Source organism: Malus sylvestris, chromosome 5 (genome assembly GCF_916048215.2).
Source record: "Malus sylvestris chromosome 5, drMalSylv7.2, whole genome shotgun sequence".
In the NCBI taxonomy this organism is placed as follows: domain Eukaryota; kingdom Viridiplantae; phylum Streptophyta; class Magnoliopsida; order Rosales; family Rosaceae; genus Malus; species Malus sylvestris.
The window spans coordinates 38,009,481-38,026,114 of record NC_062264.1 but is presented as its reverse complement, the minus strand read 5'-3'; the positions used below and the strand labels follow the sequence as shown (position 1 = coordinate 38,026,114).

At 37.8% G+C, this 16,634-nt stretch overlaps 4 protein-coding genes across 10 annotated transcripts in view; 3 read left to right on the top strand and 1 right to left on the bottom strand.

Moving 5' to 3' along the window:
• Nucleotides 1–3,975, top strand: part of LOC126620830 (uncharacterized) — a 53,163-nt gene extending 49,188 nt beyond the window's left edge. For 3 of the 5 annotated variants that reach the window (XR_007622666.1, XR_007622665.1, XR_007622667.1), the window contains exon 9: nucleotides 3,735–3,836. The gene's annotated coding sequence lies outside the window, so the exon portion shown is untranslated. Of the gene's footprint in view, nucleotides 1–3,734 lie in introns of all 5 variants that reach the window. The other 2 variants (XM_050289156.1, XM_050289158.1) reach the window with 2 other exon arrangements.
• On the top strand, nucleotides 346–12,986 carry LOC126620826 (uncharacterized). The gene is made up of 8 exons (XM_050289151.1): nucleotides 346–525; nucleotides 732–790; nucleotides 891–956; nucleotides 3,285–3,357; nucleotides 3,715–3,812; nucleotides 10,827–10,975; nucleotides 12,152–12,255; nucleotides 12,815–12,986. The coding sequence occupies exons 1-6, from the start codon at nucleotides 432–434 to the stop codon at nucleotides 10,842–10,844; spliced, it is 408 nt and encodes a 135-aa protein (XP_050145108.1). The 5' UTR covers nucleotides 346–431; the 3' UTR covers nucleotides 10,845–10,975; nucleotides 12,152–12,255; nucleotides 12,815–12,986.
• Nucleotides 4,236–5,670, top strand: LOC126620811 (uncharacterized). Its single transcript, XM_050289109.1, has one exon. It carries the CDS (start codon nucleotides 4,260–4,262, stop codon nucleotides 5,142–5,144), a length of 885 nt encoding a protein of 294 aa, XP_050145066.1. The 5' UTR covers nucleotides 4,236–4,259; the 3' UTR covers nucleotides 5,145–5,670.
• On the bottom strand, nucleotides 5,829–16,162 carry LOC126620783 (probable LRR receptor-like serine/threonine-protein kinase At1g56140). 3 transcript variants are annotated; one of them, XM_050289065.1, is made up of 28 exons: nucleotides 15,054–16,162; nucleotides 14,491–14,664; nucleotides 13,985–14,171; nucleotides 13,768–13,839; nucleotides 13,373–13,444; nucleotides 13,056–13,127; nucleotides 12,560–12,631; nucleotides 11,586–11,657; nucleotides 11,271–11,342; nucleotides 10,825–10,896; nucleotides 10,651–10,722; nucleotides 10,474–10,545; nucleotides 10,312–10,383; nucleotides 10,153–10,227; nucleotides 9,970–10,041; nucleotides 9,805–9,876; nucleotides 9,555–9,620; nucleotides 9,342–9,404; nucleotides 9,108–9,152; nucleotides 8,941–9,002; nucleotides 8,301–8,701; nucleotides 7,959–8,154; nucleotides 7,703–7,843; nucleotides 7,463–7,581; nucleotides 7,109–7,319; nucleotides 6,766–6,997; nucleotides 6,469–6,619; nucleotides 5,829–6,378 (listed from the first exon to the last, which is right to left on the bottom strand). In XM_050289065.1, exons 1-28 carry the CDS (start codon nucleotides 15,118–15,120, stop codon nucleotides 5,959–5,961), a joined length of 3,474 nt encoding a protein of 1,157 aa, XP_050145022.1. In that variant the 5' UTR covers nucleotides 15,121–16,162; the 3' UTR covers nucleotides 5,829–5,958. The 3 variants fall into 3 exon arrangements, with proteins under 3 accessions (XP_050145022.1, XP_050145024.1, XP_050145023.1); XM_050289067.1 differs by lacking the exons at nucleotides 10,825–10,896; nucleotides 11,271–11,342; nucleotides 11,586–11,657; nucleotides 12,560–12,631 and adding an exon at nucleotides 12,001–12,072; XM_050289066.1 differs by lacking the exons at nucleotides 11,271–11,342; nucleotides 11,586–11,657; nucleotides 12,560–12,631.
• Between the last annotated feature and the right edge of the window lie 472 nt (nucleotides 16,163–16,634).

The following is a 16,634-nucleotide window of genomic DNA, read 5'->3' as shown; positions in this document are numbered from 1 at the left end:
GGGTTTTGTTGGGTTTCTTGTTGCTACCTTTGTGGTGGGGTTTAGTTCAAGGGAGCAGACGGGGAAGAAGAATAAGGGATAGAAAGGGAGGGAGTGAGTTTGGGGGGGGGGGTGCGGCAGAGAGATCTGGAACAAGAGAGATGATTTCAGTTTTTTTTTTTTAATTTTATTTTAAGTTTGATTCCTTCTATCCGATATAATACCAAACACAGTATAAATAATACGGTCATTAGTCCGATACTGCACCAAACGCCCGACTAATTTAGTCAGTACTATCCGATGACTATTTATCCTATCCGACAGAAATAGTCAGTACAGTCCGAGCTGCCAAACGAGGCCTTAGAGTCTGATCTGGGTTTTGCCTGGATTCCGGGGTAAAAACCTTGAAACTTCAAGGTTGGTTTAATCTGGGTTTTCCAAGTAAGGTCTGCATGAAAGTGTTGGCTGCTGCTGCTCCGCTCCCTCAACGCTCATTTTTTACACATCGCATCATCGATCCGATCCCCGCTCCAATCCGCCAAACAGGTTCGTCCCCCTCCCAAATCCCTAATTTCTATTGTTTATTTATGTCCGAATTTTGATCTGATTTTTGTTTTTTTCATATTTCCAGTATATCATTTGTTATTCATTCCTCCTCATCTCTCTGTCAGTGCTTTCACTGAAATTTTCAGTTCTTAGATCGTATTTTGTTTCTAATTTTTGTTTGCGTTCAGTGTGATTTTGTGTGAAAGAATCAAAGATGTTGGGAATTTTAAGGCAAAAAGTGGGAGCTGGAAGCTCATCAGCTATGGTACACCCTCTACTTCTGCAATTTATGAACTTTGATTATATAAAACACTTGATTAATTTATTATTATGTGATTTACTGCCTAATCTTTGTGTTGGTTCAGACTTTGGGGCAGAGGATCCGCCCCGCCACGTCGGCAATGAGGGGTTTCGTATCTTCGGCGAAAGAGGTAATCTGACGCCTACCATCACCTAATCTTTGGCATATATAATCCATGCGATTGCTTAACAAAAAATTTGTGTTTTTTGCTTTTTTAGAAGATTAACTTTTGTATAAAATATAAATCTTATAAACATTCTACCCATTGTTTAGTTTAACGAATTTTCTAATGTTAGTTTTGCACCATTCCAATTTGCCTTTGATTGGATCAATAATAGCATTGTTTAGCTAATTTGCAAATTTCCTCATATTCCTAAGTTAGCATTTTTAGTCAAAAATTTTAGATTTTACAGATTTTTCCTGTTCAGGATGATAAAAATTTAGGGCTTTGATTTGTTGATGTGATTTCCACACTCTGAATTCAAATAGAAATGCAAGGATATATTAGATGTGTGAGTAAATTTTCAGTCTTCATATATTTGTTTACCCTTAACGATATGTGAATTATTGATTGATAATTTGAAAATATGTATGCTATTATTGATTAAGAAAAATTAGTTCATTAATTTTTAGTCAAAATTTTCAGTCTTCAAAATCTGCTTCAAATTTGTGATTTAATATAATTGGGCTTTAGAAAAAAATTCATGATTTTGTCTAATCCAATTGAGTGATTAGAAAAATTTTCATCAAATTTCTGGGTTCCCTGAATCTTGGTGTTGAGAGAGCTTGGTTGCTTTAATTGCTAATGAAATTAGCTTCTAAACGTTCATAGTTTGCTTTTTTATTTTCGTTCTATATTTTCTTTGAGTTCTGATATATTTTTTTTTTTTTTTTGTCATATATTGCCGATGCCAAAATATCATATTTACAAGGACAAAGATAGCAAGGTTCTAAATCAATTTTTTATCCTGGTTCTACTGTTGGGTTCACTATCAATAAAAGGCACATGAAATATAGTATTGATTTTAGAGCCTTTGATTTCTCAGGTTGTCTTCATATATCGAATGTCATTTGAATTTAGCTGTAGTTAATTTGTCAAAGTTTGTTGTTGTTTAGCTTTTTCAAATGGCAGCCTTAGTATTTGCCCAGTATTTTTTGTGAATTCCAAACTTTGCTTATAATTGTAGGTACGTAAAAGCTGCCAATTGGATTTGTTCCCCAGATGATAATGGCATACCTATATAATGGTTGTTCTTTTGCTTTGATGTACAACAACAACAACAACAACAACAACAAAGCCTTTTCCCACTAAGTGAGGTCGGCTATATGAATCCTAGGACGCCATTGCACTCGGTTTTGTGTCATGTCCTCCGTTAGATCCAAGTACTCTAAGCCTTTTCTTAGAGTCTCTTCCAAAGTTTTCCTAGGTCTTCCTCTACCCCTTCGGCCCTGAACCTCTGTCCCGTAGTCACATCTTCGAACCGGAGCGTCAGTCGGCCTTCTTTGCACATGTCCAAATCACCGGAACCGATTTTCTCTCATCTTTCCTTCAATTTCGACTACTCCTACCTTACCTCGGATATCCTCATTCTCAATCTTATCCTTTCTCGTGTGCCCACACATCCCACGAAGCATCCTCATCTCCGCTACACCCATTTTGTGTACGTGTTGATGTTTCACCGCCCAACATTCTGTGCCATACAACATCGCTAGCCTTATTGCCGTCCTATAAAATTTTCCCTTGAGCTAGTGTGTTCAGTGGCCTACGACGTTCACACAACACGCCGGATGCACTCTTACACTTCATTCATCCATCCTGCTTCTTTCTGTCCGTGTGTTCTTTGTTCAAAGGTTGGTTGGTTGTTAAACTTGCTGCTGTAGAAGAGTTAATTTCTGGTAGGCAAATGATTATAGTGTTGTTCCTATTATGCATAAGGTCGTGGTAATAATATTGTGAGATTTTGGGTGCGTTTGTGTTCACTTCTTAAGTGGGGTTGGACTGGCAAAGTGGTTCCACAAAACCTGCAAAGTGGTTCCACAAAAACCTGCAAAGTGGACGTTATGTTGCTTGCAGCAGTAGATTGTTTGGGGTTTAGGGTTTAGTTGAAAAAGATGTACAAAAAAAAACTAGGTAATGAGGCACTGAATTGGGTTTTAGAGTTTTGACATTATGAGAGAGGTAGGGAGTATATAGGGAGAGAGGGAGGTAGGTGATTTGCAGAAATGGAGGGTGAGAGAAAAACGGGAGAAAAGGGGTAGTACATTATATTTTGATTTTATAATTTTGGGGGTTTTGTGTTTAAACTTTTTTAGTACTTTTTTTGTAGATATAGCCTACAAATGTTGGACATAATCATTACTTCTTATTATAATTATTAAAGTTAATTATATTAACTAAAGTTGATTTTGAATGTGATGATGATGGCAACCACTAACAACAAAACAACAATCTCCTTAGATTAAGGAGAAAGAACCGAAAGGTGAGGAAGAAAAGAAAGGAAAGGAGGAAAGAGAGCTCTGCACATGCAAATGTCAGTGTACATGTAAAGCAGAAGTTTTACTCTTTCGTGTTGTTTATCTCGGTCTAGCTCTGGTATTTTGAGGGTCTACGAGAATACAATATACGAGTCAGGTCTCATAGCTTTCTTGCTATATGATATCATATAAGTAAATGCTAGAATGTTAAATTTTAACCAAGACCATACTTACAAGCAAAATACAAATACGAAAGTCCATTTTAAAATGAAGGTTGTGATTTATCGAAAGATGTTCCGTAAACATAGGAATTATGGATATGTAGTCATATGTATTTTAGCATTATGTGATGAATAGGTTTATTTTTTCTTAAATTATTTTTCTTTGGGTAATGCATGTTGTGATCACCATAGTGATGTTTGATGTTCTTCAGGTGCTTCTTGGGGATGTTGGAGCTGGGAAATCAAGTCTGGTGTTGCGCTTTGTAAACGAACAATTCGTTGAATTTCAGGTTTGTTCTATATCTTTCAAAGGACCCATTTTCTTTTTTATCCATACCTTTACTTTTATAGTATGTTATTACAAGAATCAATTGCCACCCTTAGTTGGTGGTATTATCTTTACAACACATTCAAAGCAGTGAATAAAATTGCACTTGCTATTTGTTCTGTCAACTGGACTACTAGAGTAGAACTATAGAAATATCTAGTGAAAGCAATGAAGAAATCACTATGATTGATCTGCAAAGAAGCTCTAATAAGCTACAAGAGAGTAGCAATGTAAATTGAACTGCTTATTTTATGGATCAATTCACCTATCTCTTGCTTTTTCTTTCATTTGGAGATAATTGTGTAAATGTGTGGTTTTGTGAGCGTTACTCATGTAAAATGTGTGTTGTCTGAATTGCTATATTTAAGAATGTAATTGTATTCCTGTAGCATTTTCAGTTAATTTCTCTATGAATATTATTCATGGTTTGAAAACCCGCATTAAAGCGCAGGCATTCATGCTAGTGATATCGATTCTGGAAGCATGCCGAAACAAGGCTGTTTGGCCACAATTCACAAGAATTGCTCCGCCTTTGCCCGAGCAGTTCAAATTCAAACAACTCCAATTAGGCTTCCACAACATCAACAACCTTTGCGTTGATCTGTACTTCCACTGCGCCAAGGGACAAGACGCCATGTCGCCCGTGGAATTCCAGGAAACTCTGATGAACCAAGTGCTTCATTCGGCTTGGTCGCACAATACTCTAACCAGCCTTAAACTCATATGCAACTTCATAGATAGACGCGGCGACGGTGGAAAACGCAACCAAGACGAAGCTTTCTTCACGGCAACGGTTTGGCTCCACCAGAACCACCCAAAAACCCTTGCCTACAATCTCGTGCCAATTTCCGGCTCCTTCGGATGTATCCTAGACCTTCCCTGCATTCTCTCACAGGTTCTATGGGGCGAAGCTCACTTGAAATTTATTGGGAGGACAAGGGAGGAGGCAGATTCAAACAGAATGGTGAAGGTCAAGGAAAATGACGCCAAGTCAAGGGCAAGCGAATTGTTGTTGAGGAGGAAGGCGATCCACACGGCCAACAAGGCGACTCAGAGATACGAGCGCGACACTAATTACCGCTTCTTGCACAACTGTGTTTCGGATATTTTTGCCCAGTGCCTCAAGTCTGATATTGAAAAATTTCATCATCACAAGGACCATAACCATGACCATCATGATGATTACTGCTTGGAGATTACCCAAACGGCTACCTCTTTGCCTACCATCGCTGATCATCATATGTTGTTCGAAAACATTGCAAGGAAGGTTTTCTCGCCAGAATCATGCCTTTAAGAAGGGGATGGTAGTGTTTGTTGTATTGACCGACTAAGGCAGGAGGTTTTGTCGCCCTTGAGAAAAACTATGGCGCCAGAGGGCTGGGAACCTGCCAACCGGTGGGGTTATAGAGTGGAGTACAAGCGAGAGCAACTGGTTGCAGCCAATGAGATTGATCCTGGCTATGCCGCGCTGCTTTCGCATGACATATTAAGTTATATCAAGTATCCTGAGCTCGAGCAAAAGGCTGATGTTAAGTGGAAGAAAATGGTGGAGGTCTACTCAAAGCAGGTGAAGTTGAAGAATTGGTTGGCTGTGTGATGTTGACAACACCTTGTTGGCGGGTTTGGCTTTGGGGCTTTTGTTGCCTCAATTGAGTGACGAGCCAGGGAAGGGAAAGGTGGTCACCTAATGCAAAAACCCTCAGCTGCATTCGATACAAGGCGATGATCTTAATTCGAGGGCTGAATATATGCAGACTTTGATCAAAAGCCAGGACTGGACCGCTGATTTCGGGAAGGTGTTCGATGTGATTCTAGAAGAGGCAATGAATGCAAATTTGAAGCCAGATAAGATGGTCAAGAAGGTGCTTGCCTTGCCAAATAAGATCGTCATTTTGTACGATTAAGTAGAATATACATCCATCTGCTAAGATATATTCAAATCTGGCATGCCAGTCCCCTGCCCACTACCAAAAGCCAAAGCTAAAGTACAATTACAATTAATTATTAAAATGTGTATATAGAAAAGGAAAGGGTCCAAAACAAGTACAAGGGTGCACAAGGGGATAAAGGAGCAAGCGGAAATCATTTCCTGATATTTATCACCTTCCTTATCTTCTAATGCCAGCGAGCAGTGATTGAGTCATGTTTACGGAAGGCGCAGGGTCAATCCAGGGAGTGTTAGCACCACTTGCATTGCTGCCTCTCGGCTGACAGTTGAGGGGAACATTACTATCCTTGGATGCAGTTGATGGGGTATCATCCTCCGCCAATAATATTTCTGTTGAAAATGTTGTTACATCTTTAAAATTATAATCTGTCAAATAGCTTGGCTTCGACATGATAGTGCCTATGTCAATGTCTCCAGAGAGCATTGCAACCACGCGTGACATAGATGGCCTCGCCATCGGTGATCCCTGCGTGCACATGAGAGCTGTTTTTATCAATCTAGTTGCTTTAGTTTCATCAAACTCTATCAATCTCGGATCCACCAGCCCCAGAGTTTGGTCGTTTTCATGTAGAGTCCATACCTGAAAAACATTATGCCACGGTCAAGGGAAAGGATAAATAAATTTTTTCACAACAATGCCTAAATGAAGTTAGGCGAATGCAATTCCTACCCATTCAAGAAGATAAATCTTTTCTGGATTCAAGTTATTGTAAGAGTTTGGTCTCCCGCTGAGGATCTCCAAAACGACGACTCCAAAACCAAACACATCGGCCTTCTCTGTCAAATGTCCAAACAATGCATACTCTGGTGCCAAATAGCCTCTGCAATGCAAGATAATCAAATGGTTGCACAATGTTGCTTGAGATCATTAGAGGCATTATTAACATGTGTTAAAATTTCATGCAAGTATAAATGTGTGCGGCCATAATGTATGTATCCTCTGGAAAAACAATAAAGGATGGCTTACATTGTCCCTGCAACCTTGGTGCTGATGTGGGTTTTCTCGTCATCATAAAGCTTTGCTAGTCCAAAATCTGATATTTTTGGGGAGAGTTCTGCATCGAGCAAAATATTACTCGCTTTGACATCTCGATGTACAATCCTTGGCCTTGACTCCTCATGAAGGTAAGCAAGTCCTTTTGCTGTTCCCAACAATATATTGAATCGAGTAGGCCAGTCAAGGTGCAAGTTACTTGTTCCTGAAATTTTAGTGAACACATCCAATCAAAAACATTTCTGAACAATTTTAGAGTGCTTGAAACTGCAGACAATGTTGTTTCCATGCAACCTAAAAGTAGATAGGTTTGTACCAAAAAGTGCCTGATCAAGGCTCTTGTTTTCAAGATACTCATAAACCAAAATGCGGTGGTTGCCTTCGATGCAGCATCCATACAATTTCACTAGATTCCGATGTTGCACAGCATATATGGTAGCAATTTCAGATACAAATTGACTCTTCCCTTGGTGAGATGCTACTGAAAGTTGCTTCAAAGCCACTACTCTGCCATCAGAAAGTGTACCCTACAATGTACCCAGAAACACAATTTAGTGACATGAAAAGAAAGAAAAAAGAAGCTTTATTTTCTTCTCTCGCTCACTCGCTCTCTCTCCCTTTCTCTTGTCATTACTTCAAGTACATGATACTGATGTAATACGGATTTCACCTTATAAACAGGGCCATATCCTCCCTCTCCTAACTTATTTGAAGGATTAAAATCTTCGGCTGCAACTCTCAACTCAGCATAACTGAAAGTATTTAGTCGAGGGTCTAATCCTAGAATATCTGCACATTCACGAAATAGTGTGACAATAGTTTTACTTTCGTAAAAGCATTATTACTTGTGTGTGTTAATGTCAGAGCAGAGAAACCTGAATTGGATACCACTAATAATATGGTCGTTTACCTTCGTCGTCCTCTTTTTCTGATGTTTTCCTCCTCATATATAGAATTGCAAATATTAATAGCAAGCTCACAACTCCAACAGGAACTGCAATACCAACTGTCAACCCAGTCCTGCTCTTCTTAGTTGGTGGAAGCCAGGAAACTGTTAGGGTAAAATGTGAGTGATAAAATAGACGAATTCTTCAGTGTCAATTAACAGCAGAAAAATACATTTAAACCACTTGTAGGAAATCTCTATAAGTCAACACATACTATACCTGAAGTAGCATGGACAGCCGCTATTAGTGGGCCGTAATCACCGTAATCGGGTATGCAACAAGTCCCTTTACCAGCCCAGAACAGATGAATTTCAAGATAATTCTCTGACACGCTAACATTAAATTTTCTCACAACTGCTCGGTTAACACCACCTGCCTCCTTCGATATGTCAAAGTCCTTCGTCATGCGGGTACCCTAGCAACCAAATGAAGAGGTAGGTGATAATTCTAGTCTCCTTTAAATCACTGTCTTTAGTTAATGTAGCTTAAAACATCGAAAACTTGTCCAATGAGGTGTTTACTTCAAATAAGTTAGAATTTTTATTCTATAAGCAGTCTTACCTGAATATAGATATCAAATACACGCCGTCCTAGACTTTGCCAAGTTTGCGAAGTGCGACTTTCATAAACCGTCTCTGCAAAGTGCAATGTTACAGTGTAGGGCCCATTCTCAAGGCCCAGGCCATAGTATCTCAGTGATCCTCTGGACGCTCTTGAAGTCTGGAAAAGCTCCGGGGTCACGTTTGTTCCGGTGACTTGTGCATGGGTATTTTCCAACGATGGGTTATTTTCCAGAGACGATGAGGGAGGTTGGACAGGAAACAAACCGGCATTGCTGACTGCCCAATTCTCTGTACTGGTTACACTGAATGTTGCTGAGCCCAGAACTGATTCATCAGGCTCATACAATATGCCATCTCCCTTCATTTGCTGTCCACCACAGTTGATTGAGAAGCTTGCATCTGTAAAGTTTCATGTAATACCAAAACTACCCATGATTAGCGATGAAACTTCAACTTGAAGACTCATACTAATGTTCTTCAGTCACATATTTCTAACCAGTTACGCGTATTACTGAACTTATGAAAACATGCTTGCAATCTATACCCATATGTATACATAACTAGAGAAGCAATGCCTTTTCCTCTAACATGATGTTGTGTTAAAATAGTAAATGATGGGTGACATAAGAGCAGATTACATCGTGGGGTATTTTGATTGCATGGAAAATTTCTCTGGAGGCAATTCAATCCAGGAAGAGTACTGCAAACACAGAGAACAATTATAAGTTATCCAACTAGAATCATGTAGTGGAAGAGTAGGGATAGTATTGCTTGTCTAAAACGAGCAAGAGAAACTTCAACTCACGCTATGTTTGAACTGTCAAATATGAAGTTGTTGACCACTAAGTTCCTGCATAAAATCATTAATCAATCAACATACGAAGAACTATAACTTTATCAAATGAAAATTACATGTACAAGATCAAAACTTAGTAGGCAAGTAGCATTGTGAAAACGAATCTCAGGGATAATTTTTTGTCCGAACATATTCTGGTGATTTAAACTGTAAAATGAAGGTGAAAGATAAAAGGACACGTACAGTTGCGACATTGTGGTCACCCACTGGGGAAAGCTTCCTAATAAAAAATTGTAAGACAAATCTCTGCAAATAACAAAATAGAATCAGAAGACACAAAATGCATGAAAGTTATTAAGAACTTGTGTAAGATAGGATTAGAATGCTTATGATTATACACAAACACATACATGCACCGTGCATTCGATATGAGTACTTTAAGAAACAAGGACTTACATAGTCTGAAGTTGATCGCTCTTTTGGCTCGGAAGAGGTCCAGAGAGAAAATTGTTTCCAAGAAACCTAGCCATTTCGATTATAGTAGAAGGCACCCAGAAAAGAAAAAGAGATGAACAAACAAAAGATCGGATGTGCACAAAATCTAGAAGGATTGGCCCAGATCTTCAATCAAAATAGGGAATGTTGAAGATTTGATAAATTATGTATGATAAGGCAAGAAAAAGATAATAATAAAGACGGGGATTACAAGGATTTAAGAGAACTCATGGTGAACAAAGAACTTGGGAGTCGGCCTTTCAAAGTGTTGAAACTCAGATCCCTGCACACCAACGATAAGTTGAGAGGAGCAATCAGAATGAAAGAAAACTAATTGGTCTCGTTGGGACTCAAGCTTATATTTGCTGGTACGTACAGTGTCTCTAGACTTTGATATTCTCCAATATCAGATGGGATGTTACCAGTGATTAATGCATTTCGTAGTTTTCTGTATTCCAAAAACATAAAGTTTGATAAAAAGTAGATGGAGTAAGATATCAAAATTCAAAAGATAAGAAGTTAGATGAAAGTATCTGGATCGATGAGAATCTTCACTTACAAATCAGTCAAGTTTTTCAGATTTTTTATGAAATCAAGAGAAGAGGAGCACCCATCGTATATATCACTGATAGACCTACATCATTATATGCAAAATAAATTGAAATCTCGTCTTCGGAGAAAGAGAGAGAATTACAATTCATGAAACATTTGTACTTACAGATACTTCAATGACCTCAGTTGAGAAAAGCCGGTTGGTATTGGGCCTTCGAAAGAGTTCCCTTGAAATTCCCTACATAAACATATAAGAAGCTTGTGAACAAATTATCCATCTCAGGTCCGCTTTCATAAACTGCAAAAGATCAAAGGTTTCTCTACTTACAAATCAGTGAGTTGTGTCCAATTCCCTATTAAATCAGGTATCTTTCCTGAGAAAGGATTGTCCGATGCCGAGCTAAAATTCAAAAAGTTGACTTATACTAAGCTCATCCAAGAAAAGCAATCTCAAAGTACTGGATAAACGAACAAATCTAAAATATGATTTAAGAGCCGTTCTTACAGGGCTTGCATGTTGGTGAGGTTGGCAAATGTTGAAGGAATTTCACCACCGAGTCCACAGCTGTCCAAGTAACTGTGAAAATCATAAGGAATTTCATACAATAAAGTGCAATTTTTGCTCATCCGTAAGGAATTAACATGTAATTCAAATTTGATGATTTAACGAAGCACTTACAGGTTCTCGAGCTTGACTAAATTACCAAGTTCTGGAGGGAGTGTTCCGGAGAAATTATTTGATCCGATGCTCCTGCAAGTCATGTTGAACGGGCAAACACTTACTTGAAAGCAATTATTGAAGAGTGATAGAAGGTTCCGTAGAATTGTAAGTCTATAGCTGATTAGGAAATATGTTGTGTATCAAATTTGTGTATTTACTTGAGTTTAAAATACCAAGTGTACAACTCTAATGTAGCAAGGCAAATAATGCCAGGTGTAATAATCCTAGCAACTAGCCAGATGTAAGGCTGAGATTGTTTTGTGAAGAGAGAGAATCCACCTTGGATTCTAACGGTTATGTAAAGCACAGAGTGTGTGTGAATTGTAGAGAGATGAAGAGAATATGCTCTGCTAGATTTTGCAGAGACAGAGAGAGAAACCTTCAGAAAAATTTTCATGGCTTACAAATATGTTAGCTCCTTAAGGTTTCGAAGCTCCTTGGGGATGGGCCCAGAGAATGAATTGACGCTAATTGACCTGAATTGAGATACCAGTTAGTGAAAGATAAGCACCATTAAACTTAATTACATTAAATAACAGGAAACTAGTACTGCATTATTCAATAAAAGCATAATGATTTTTTGTAGATTACGGCATAAATAGTAGAGAAAAGGTGTAAAGAACATAACTGTAGATTATAATATTCAAAACGAAGTATACAAATTGCTACGGGTCACATCAGAAGTATGAGTACTTAAAGAAATGTTCTCTACTACTTACAATTTAGTCAATGCAGACATATTGCCAATGAATGCCGGTAGGGGACCGGTGAAATAATTCTGATCGATCATTCTACGAAAATTGAAAGGAAGTGTAATCGTTAACTCTTAATCTTACAACATCACCATACTTTTGTTGAAATTCCACATCGGCTAGAGAAATAAAGAAATAAGAGTTTAATTATCCAAATCTCACTCCAACTAATGTCGAGGCCTTTTGAGATAAACCCCACACCTGACGGATTGTGCAGGTGATAATTACTAAGTTAGGGACAATATCGGTGTTATTAAAAGGTGAGCCTTTTGCCATCTCTCTGATAATTCTACAATTTTTAATATCCAATAGATAATTTTGATGAAGTGATGAACCAAAATTTTATTGTAATTCAAATTTGATGATTTAACGAAGCACTTACATGTACTCGAGCTTGACTAAATTACCAAGTTCTGGAGGGAGTGTTCCGGAGAAATTATTTGATCTGATGCCCCTGCAAGTCATGTTGAACGGGCAAACACTTACTTGAAAGCAATTATTGAAGAGTGATAGAAGGTTGTGTTGAATTGTAGGTCTATAGCTGATTAGGAAATAAGTTGTGTATCAAATTTGTGTATTCACTTGAGTTTAAAATACCAAGTGTGCAGCTCTAATGTAGTAAGGCAAATAAAGCCAGGTGTAATGATCCTAGCAACTAGCTAGATGTAAGGCTGAGATTGTTCTGTGAAGAGAGAGAATCCACCTTGGATTCTAACGGTTATGTAAAGCACATAGTGTGTGTGAATTGTAGAGAGATGAAGAGAACATGCCCTGTTAGATTTTGCAGAGGGAGAGAAACCTTCAGATAATTCTTCCATTATTATAACAAAATTTTACATAAAAATATTCTACAATTTTTAATATCCAATAGATAATTTTGATGAAGTGATGAACCAAAATTTTATTGTAATTCAAATTTGATGATTTAACGAAGCACTTACAGTAGCTCGAGCTTGGCTAAATTACCAAGTTCTGGAGGGAGTGTTCCGAAGAAATTATTTGATTCGATGTCCCTGCAAGTCATGTTGAACGGGCAAACACTTACTTGAAAGCAATTATTGAAGAGTGATAGAAGGTTGTGTTGAATTGTAAGTTTATAGCTGATTAGGAAATATGTTGTGTATCAAATTTGTGTATTCACTTGAGTTTAAAATACCAAGTGTGCAGCTCTCATGTAGTAAGGCAAATAATGTCAGGTGTAATGATCCTAGCAACTAGCTAGATGTAAGGCTGAGATTGTTTTGTGAAGAGAGAGAATCCACCTTGGATTCTAACGGTTATGTAAAGCACATAGTGTGTGTGAATTGTAGAGAGATGAAGAGAATATGCCCTGCTAGATTTTGCAGAGAGAGAGAAACCTTCAGATAATTCTTCCATTGTTATAACAAAATTTTGCATAAAATTTTATTGTACGCTCTCTAATTTTTCATGGCTTACAGCAGAGTTAGCTCCTTAAGGTTTCCAAGCTCCTTGGGGATGGGCCCAGAGAATGAATTGACCCTAATTGACCTGAATGGAGATACCAGTTAGTGAAAGATAAGCACCATTAAACTTAATTACATTACATAACAGGAAATTAGTACTGCATTATTCAATAAAAGCATAATGATTTTTTTGTAGATTACGGCATAAATAGTAGCGAAAAGGTGTAAAGAACATAACTGTAGATTATGATATTCAAAATGAAGTATACAAATTGCTACGGGTCTCATCAGAAGTATGAGTACTTAAAGAAATGTTCTCTCACTACTTACAATTCAGTCAATGCAGACATATTGCCAATGAATGCCGGTAGGGGGCCGGTGAAATAATTATTATCCATATGCCTACAAAAATTGAAAGGAAGTGTAATCGTTAACTCTTAATCTTACAACATCATCGTATTTTTGTTGAAATCCCACATTGGCCATAGAAATAAAGAAAGAATAATTTAAATATCCAAATTCCACTCTAACTAATACTGAGGCTTTTTGAGATAAACCCCACACTTGACGGATTGTGCATGTGGTAATTACCAAGTTGGGAACAGTATCAGCGTTGTTGGAAGTGAGTTTTTGGCCTGTCTCTCTGATAATTCTACAAGTTTTAATATCCAATATATGATTTTGATGAGCCGAAAACAGAGAAGGGAGTTGAAAAAAATTCATACAAAGATGTGAGATATCTCAGAGCCACAAATTCTTCTGGAAACACCCCCTGTTTGTAAAGATAATTCACGCTCCTGGAAAGCAAAAAGATTGAACATTTAGAACTACATAAAATGGAGCGACACAGTCAAATTATGACGTTAACATATATAGGTAGCAAGTGAAAAATCAGCATTGGCATGGAAATCTTGTTCGTCAAGAGAGAGTAGTTTAACATACAGATTGGTGATGTGGCATGTAACATTGTTGTCGTAAGTACAGTTGCAATAGATGGCTGGGTTGTTATCGGAGAACTCAAAGTCGGTGCCGTTGATGGCAGATCCACTGCAGGGTTCTCCACTGATATTCCACATGCCCGGCGCCGCTTTTGTGTCCCATTGTTCAAATATTGAGTTCAACGCCCTCACTGCGCTCTCAGTTAATTCAGTCCTTGAGTGTATTAGATTATATCACACCATAATTTGACTTGTTTACCACTTACTAGACTATCTCGAATCAAATGAGAGATCAAATTGATTATTACAAAGGAAAATTACCCTTAATTTGGATGCTTTGTATATGGGAAGAAAAAAGGCTTTACAAATAAGTTCCTTGAAACTTCCATTTCATATGGTCGAAAAACACTTAAAATATCATTTTGTTGAGGGAAAGAAGCCCAGTTCCTGGTCAAAAACACTTATATGGGGCAAAGTGTGTATGTGTATAGGGAGAGAGAGAGAGAGAACCTTCAGATGGATCAGTGGTAGCATTTTGAGGAAAGGACAGCTGAAACCACAAGCAACTGAGGAAGCAGAGTAATAGTATCCTCATCATCAACTTCATCTTCTTATCGTACATGTGCAGAACTTGCTCTCCTCGACGGGGTGAACTTAAGCGACCAACACTTATATTCCGACTGGCTGAATCATGCATTGCATGTAAGAAGAAGAAGACCATTATATATTAGATTTTAGTCATATATTGACAACGTATACATATATAATATAGGGTAAATTACAAAAAACTATCTCAATTATGAGTCGAATCACAATCTCATACATCATGTTTTAAATATTGCAATGTCATTTCTCAACTTATGAAGTTGTTACAATGTCAGACCTTCGTTAAATTTTCTATCAATCTGATTGTTAAATCATAATTTTCTGTCAATCTGATTGTTAAATGATGACGTAGTAGAAACGAGACCCACTTTTTTGCCAACTTGAATAAAAAATTAATTAATTAATAATAAACTATTAATTTTTTATTTGACAATTAAAATTAACTTAAAAACAAAAAACAAAAAAACCTCTCCTCCCTGTTCCCTGGAAATCGTCCTCGTTCGTCCTCCCATCACTCCTTCCTCCGCTCCCCATCTTCCTCGTCCTCCTTATACACAGTTAATTTTCGTCCTCCTCCGGGAACAACTGATACACCTGCGATCGCAAAACGCAGGTGGGTTACGATGGCAAACCAAAACCAGACCCAATTCATCTTGCTCCAATTACATAAAACTAATTGATTTCTTCATCATAAGTTCACTAAGATTTCGCAAAACTGAGCATTAGAAACCATCCCCTTTTCATTTTCCCTCTCTTCAAATCCCATCACCGACTGGGGCTTTCGCCCCACTGCCATTTCTTCAGTTTCTTCTTCTTCACCATTTTTCTAAGAAAAACCACCAAACAAAATTGCAAAGGGAGAGTTACAGAAAGCCAAAACGTAGAACCCCACAAAAACAAAACCCAAAACGAAAAACACAAATACAAACCCAGAAAATTCAAGAAATTAGAGAAATTCATTTTTTTTTAATTAGAGAAATTAAAATTTCAAAAATTCAAGAAGTGGCCATTTGAAAATTCGCCCAGAACTCCGGATTTTTGAAATCCTCCATAATATTAATTGAAGAATGGAAGTTCATTACAGTCCAATTTTTTTCTTTTTCTTTCCCCTTTTTTTTCCCATTTTCTGGGTTACCACCAATGCTACAGATTCGCTTCCCCGATGCGTGTCAACTTCTACACCTTCTCATTTCCGTCTCCGTCCGTTCGGTTCTCCATCAACCACCATTCGATTTCTCCCAACCATCATGCGAATCGATCCACTGCCGTTTCAAAGAAAACCGGATCGATTTTGATACCGAAGAAGACATGTATGTGCTCGCCGACGTCGTAGCCAGATCATTTCATTGCAACCTCCATAAGAACCAGGGAGGGAGTCAAAACACCCATCTTTCCCGTCGAACAGATTGAATATGTGCCGATCTGATATGACGAACTCGCTGGTCCGAATCGGTGGACTCGAAGGCGGCGGATGGACGAGGAAGAAGGGGGACGGATGAGGGAGTGAAGGGGACGAATGAGGAAGAAGGGGGGCGGAGGAGGGAGTAGGGGGAGGAGACGATATCTGGGGAAATGAAGATAGTTTTTTTTTTTTTTTTTTAAATTAAGTTAATTAGTAATTTATTATTTTTTATTCAAGGTGGCAAATGAGTGAATCCCACTCCTACCACGTCATCATTTAATAGTTAAATTGACAGAAAATTTAACGGATGTCTGACATTGCAACGAATTCATATGTTAAGGTATGACATTGCAATGTTTAAAAAATAAGGTATAAAATTGTGGTTCGATCGATAATTAAGGTAATTTTATGTAATTTGTCCTATAATATATTTTGTCCAAGTTGCATGATCAAATGGCGGCCACTTTTTTAATTTCCCACCTAGAGTTGGCCAAGACTTTGATCATATTAGTTGAATTGTATACTGTAATATTACACATTGAGCTACTTTAGTATTGAAATATTTATGTACAATTCTAGATTGTTAAAATTTTTTCTGGTTTAAAAATCAAGGGATTGACATATGAATGAACATTCTTGCTCAGTT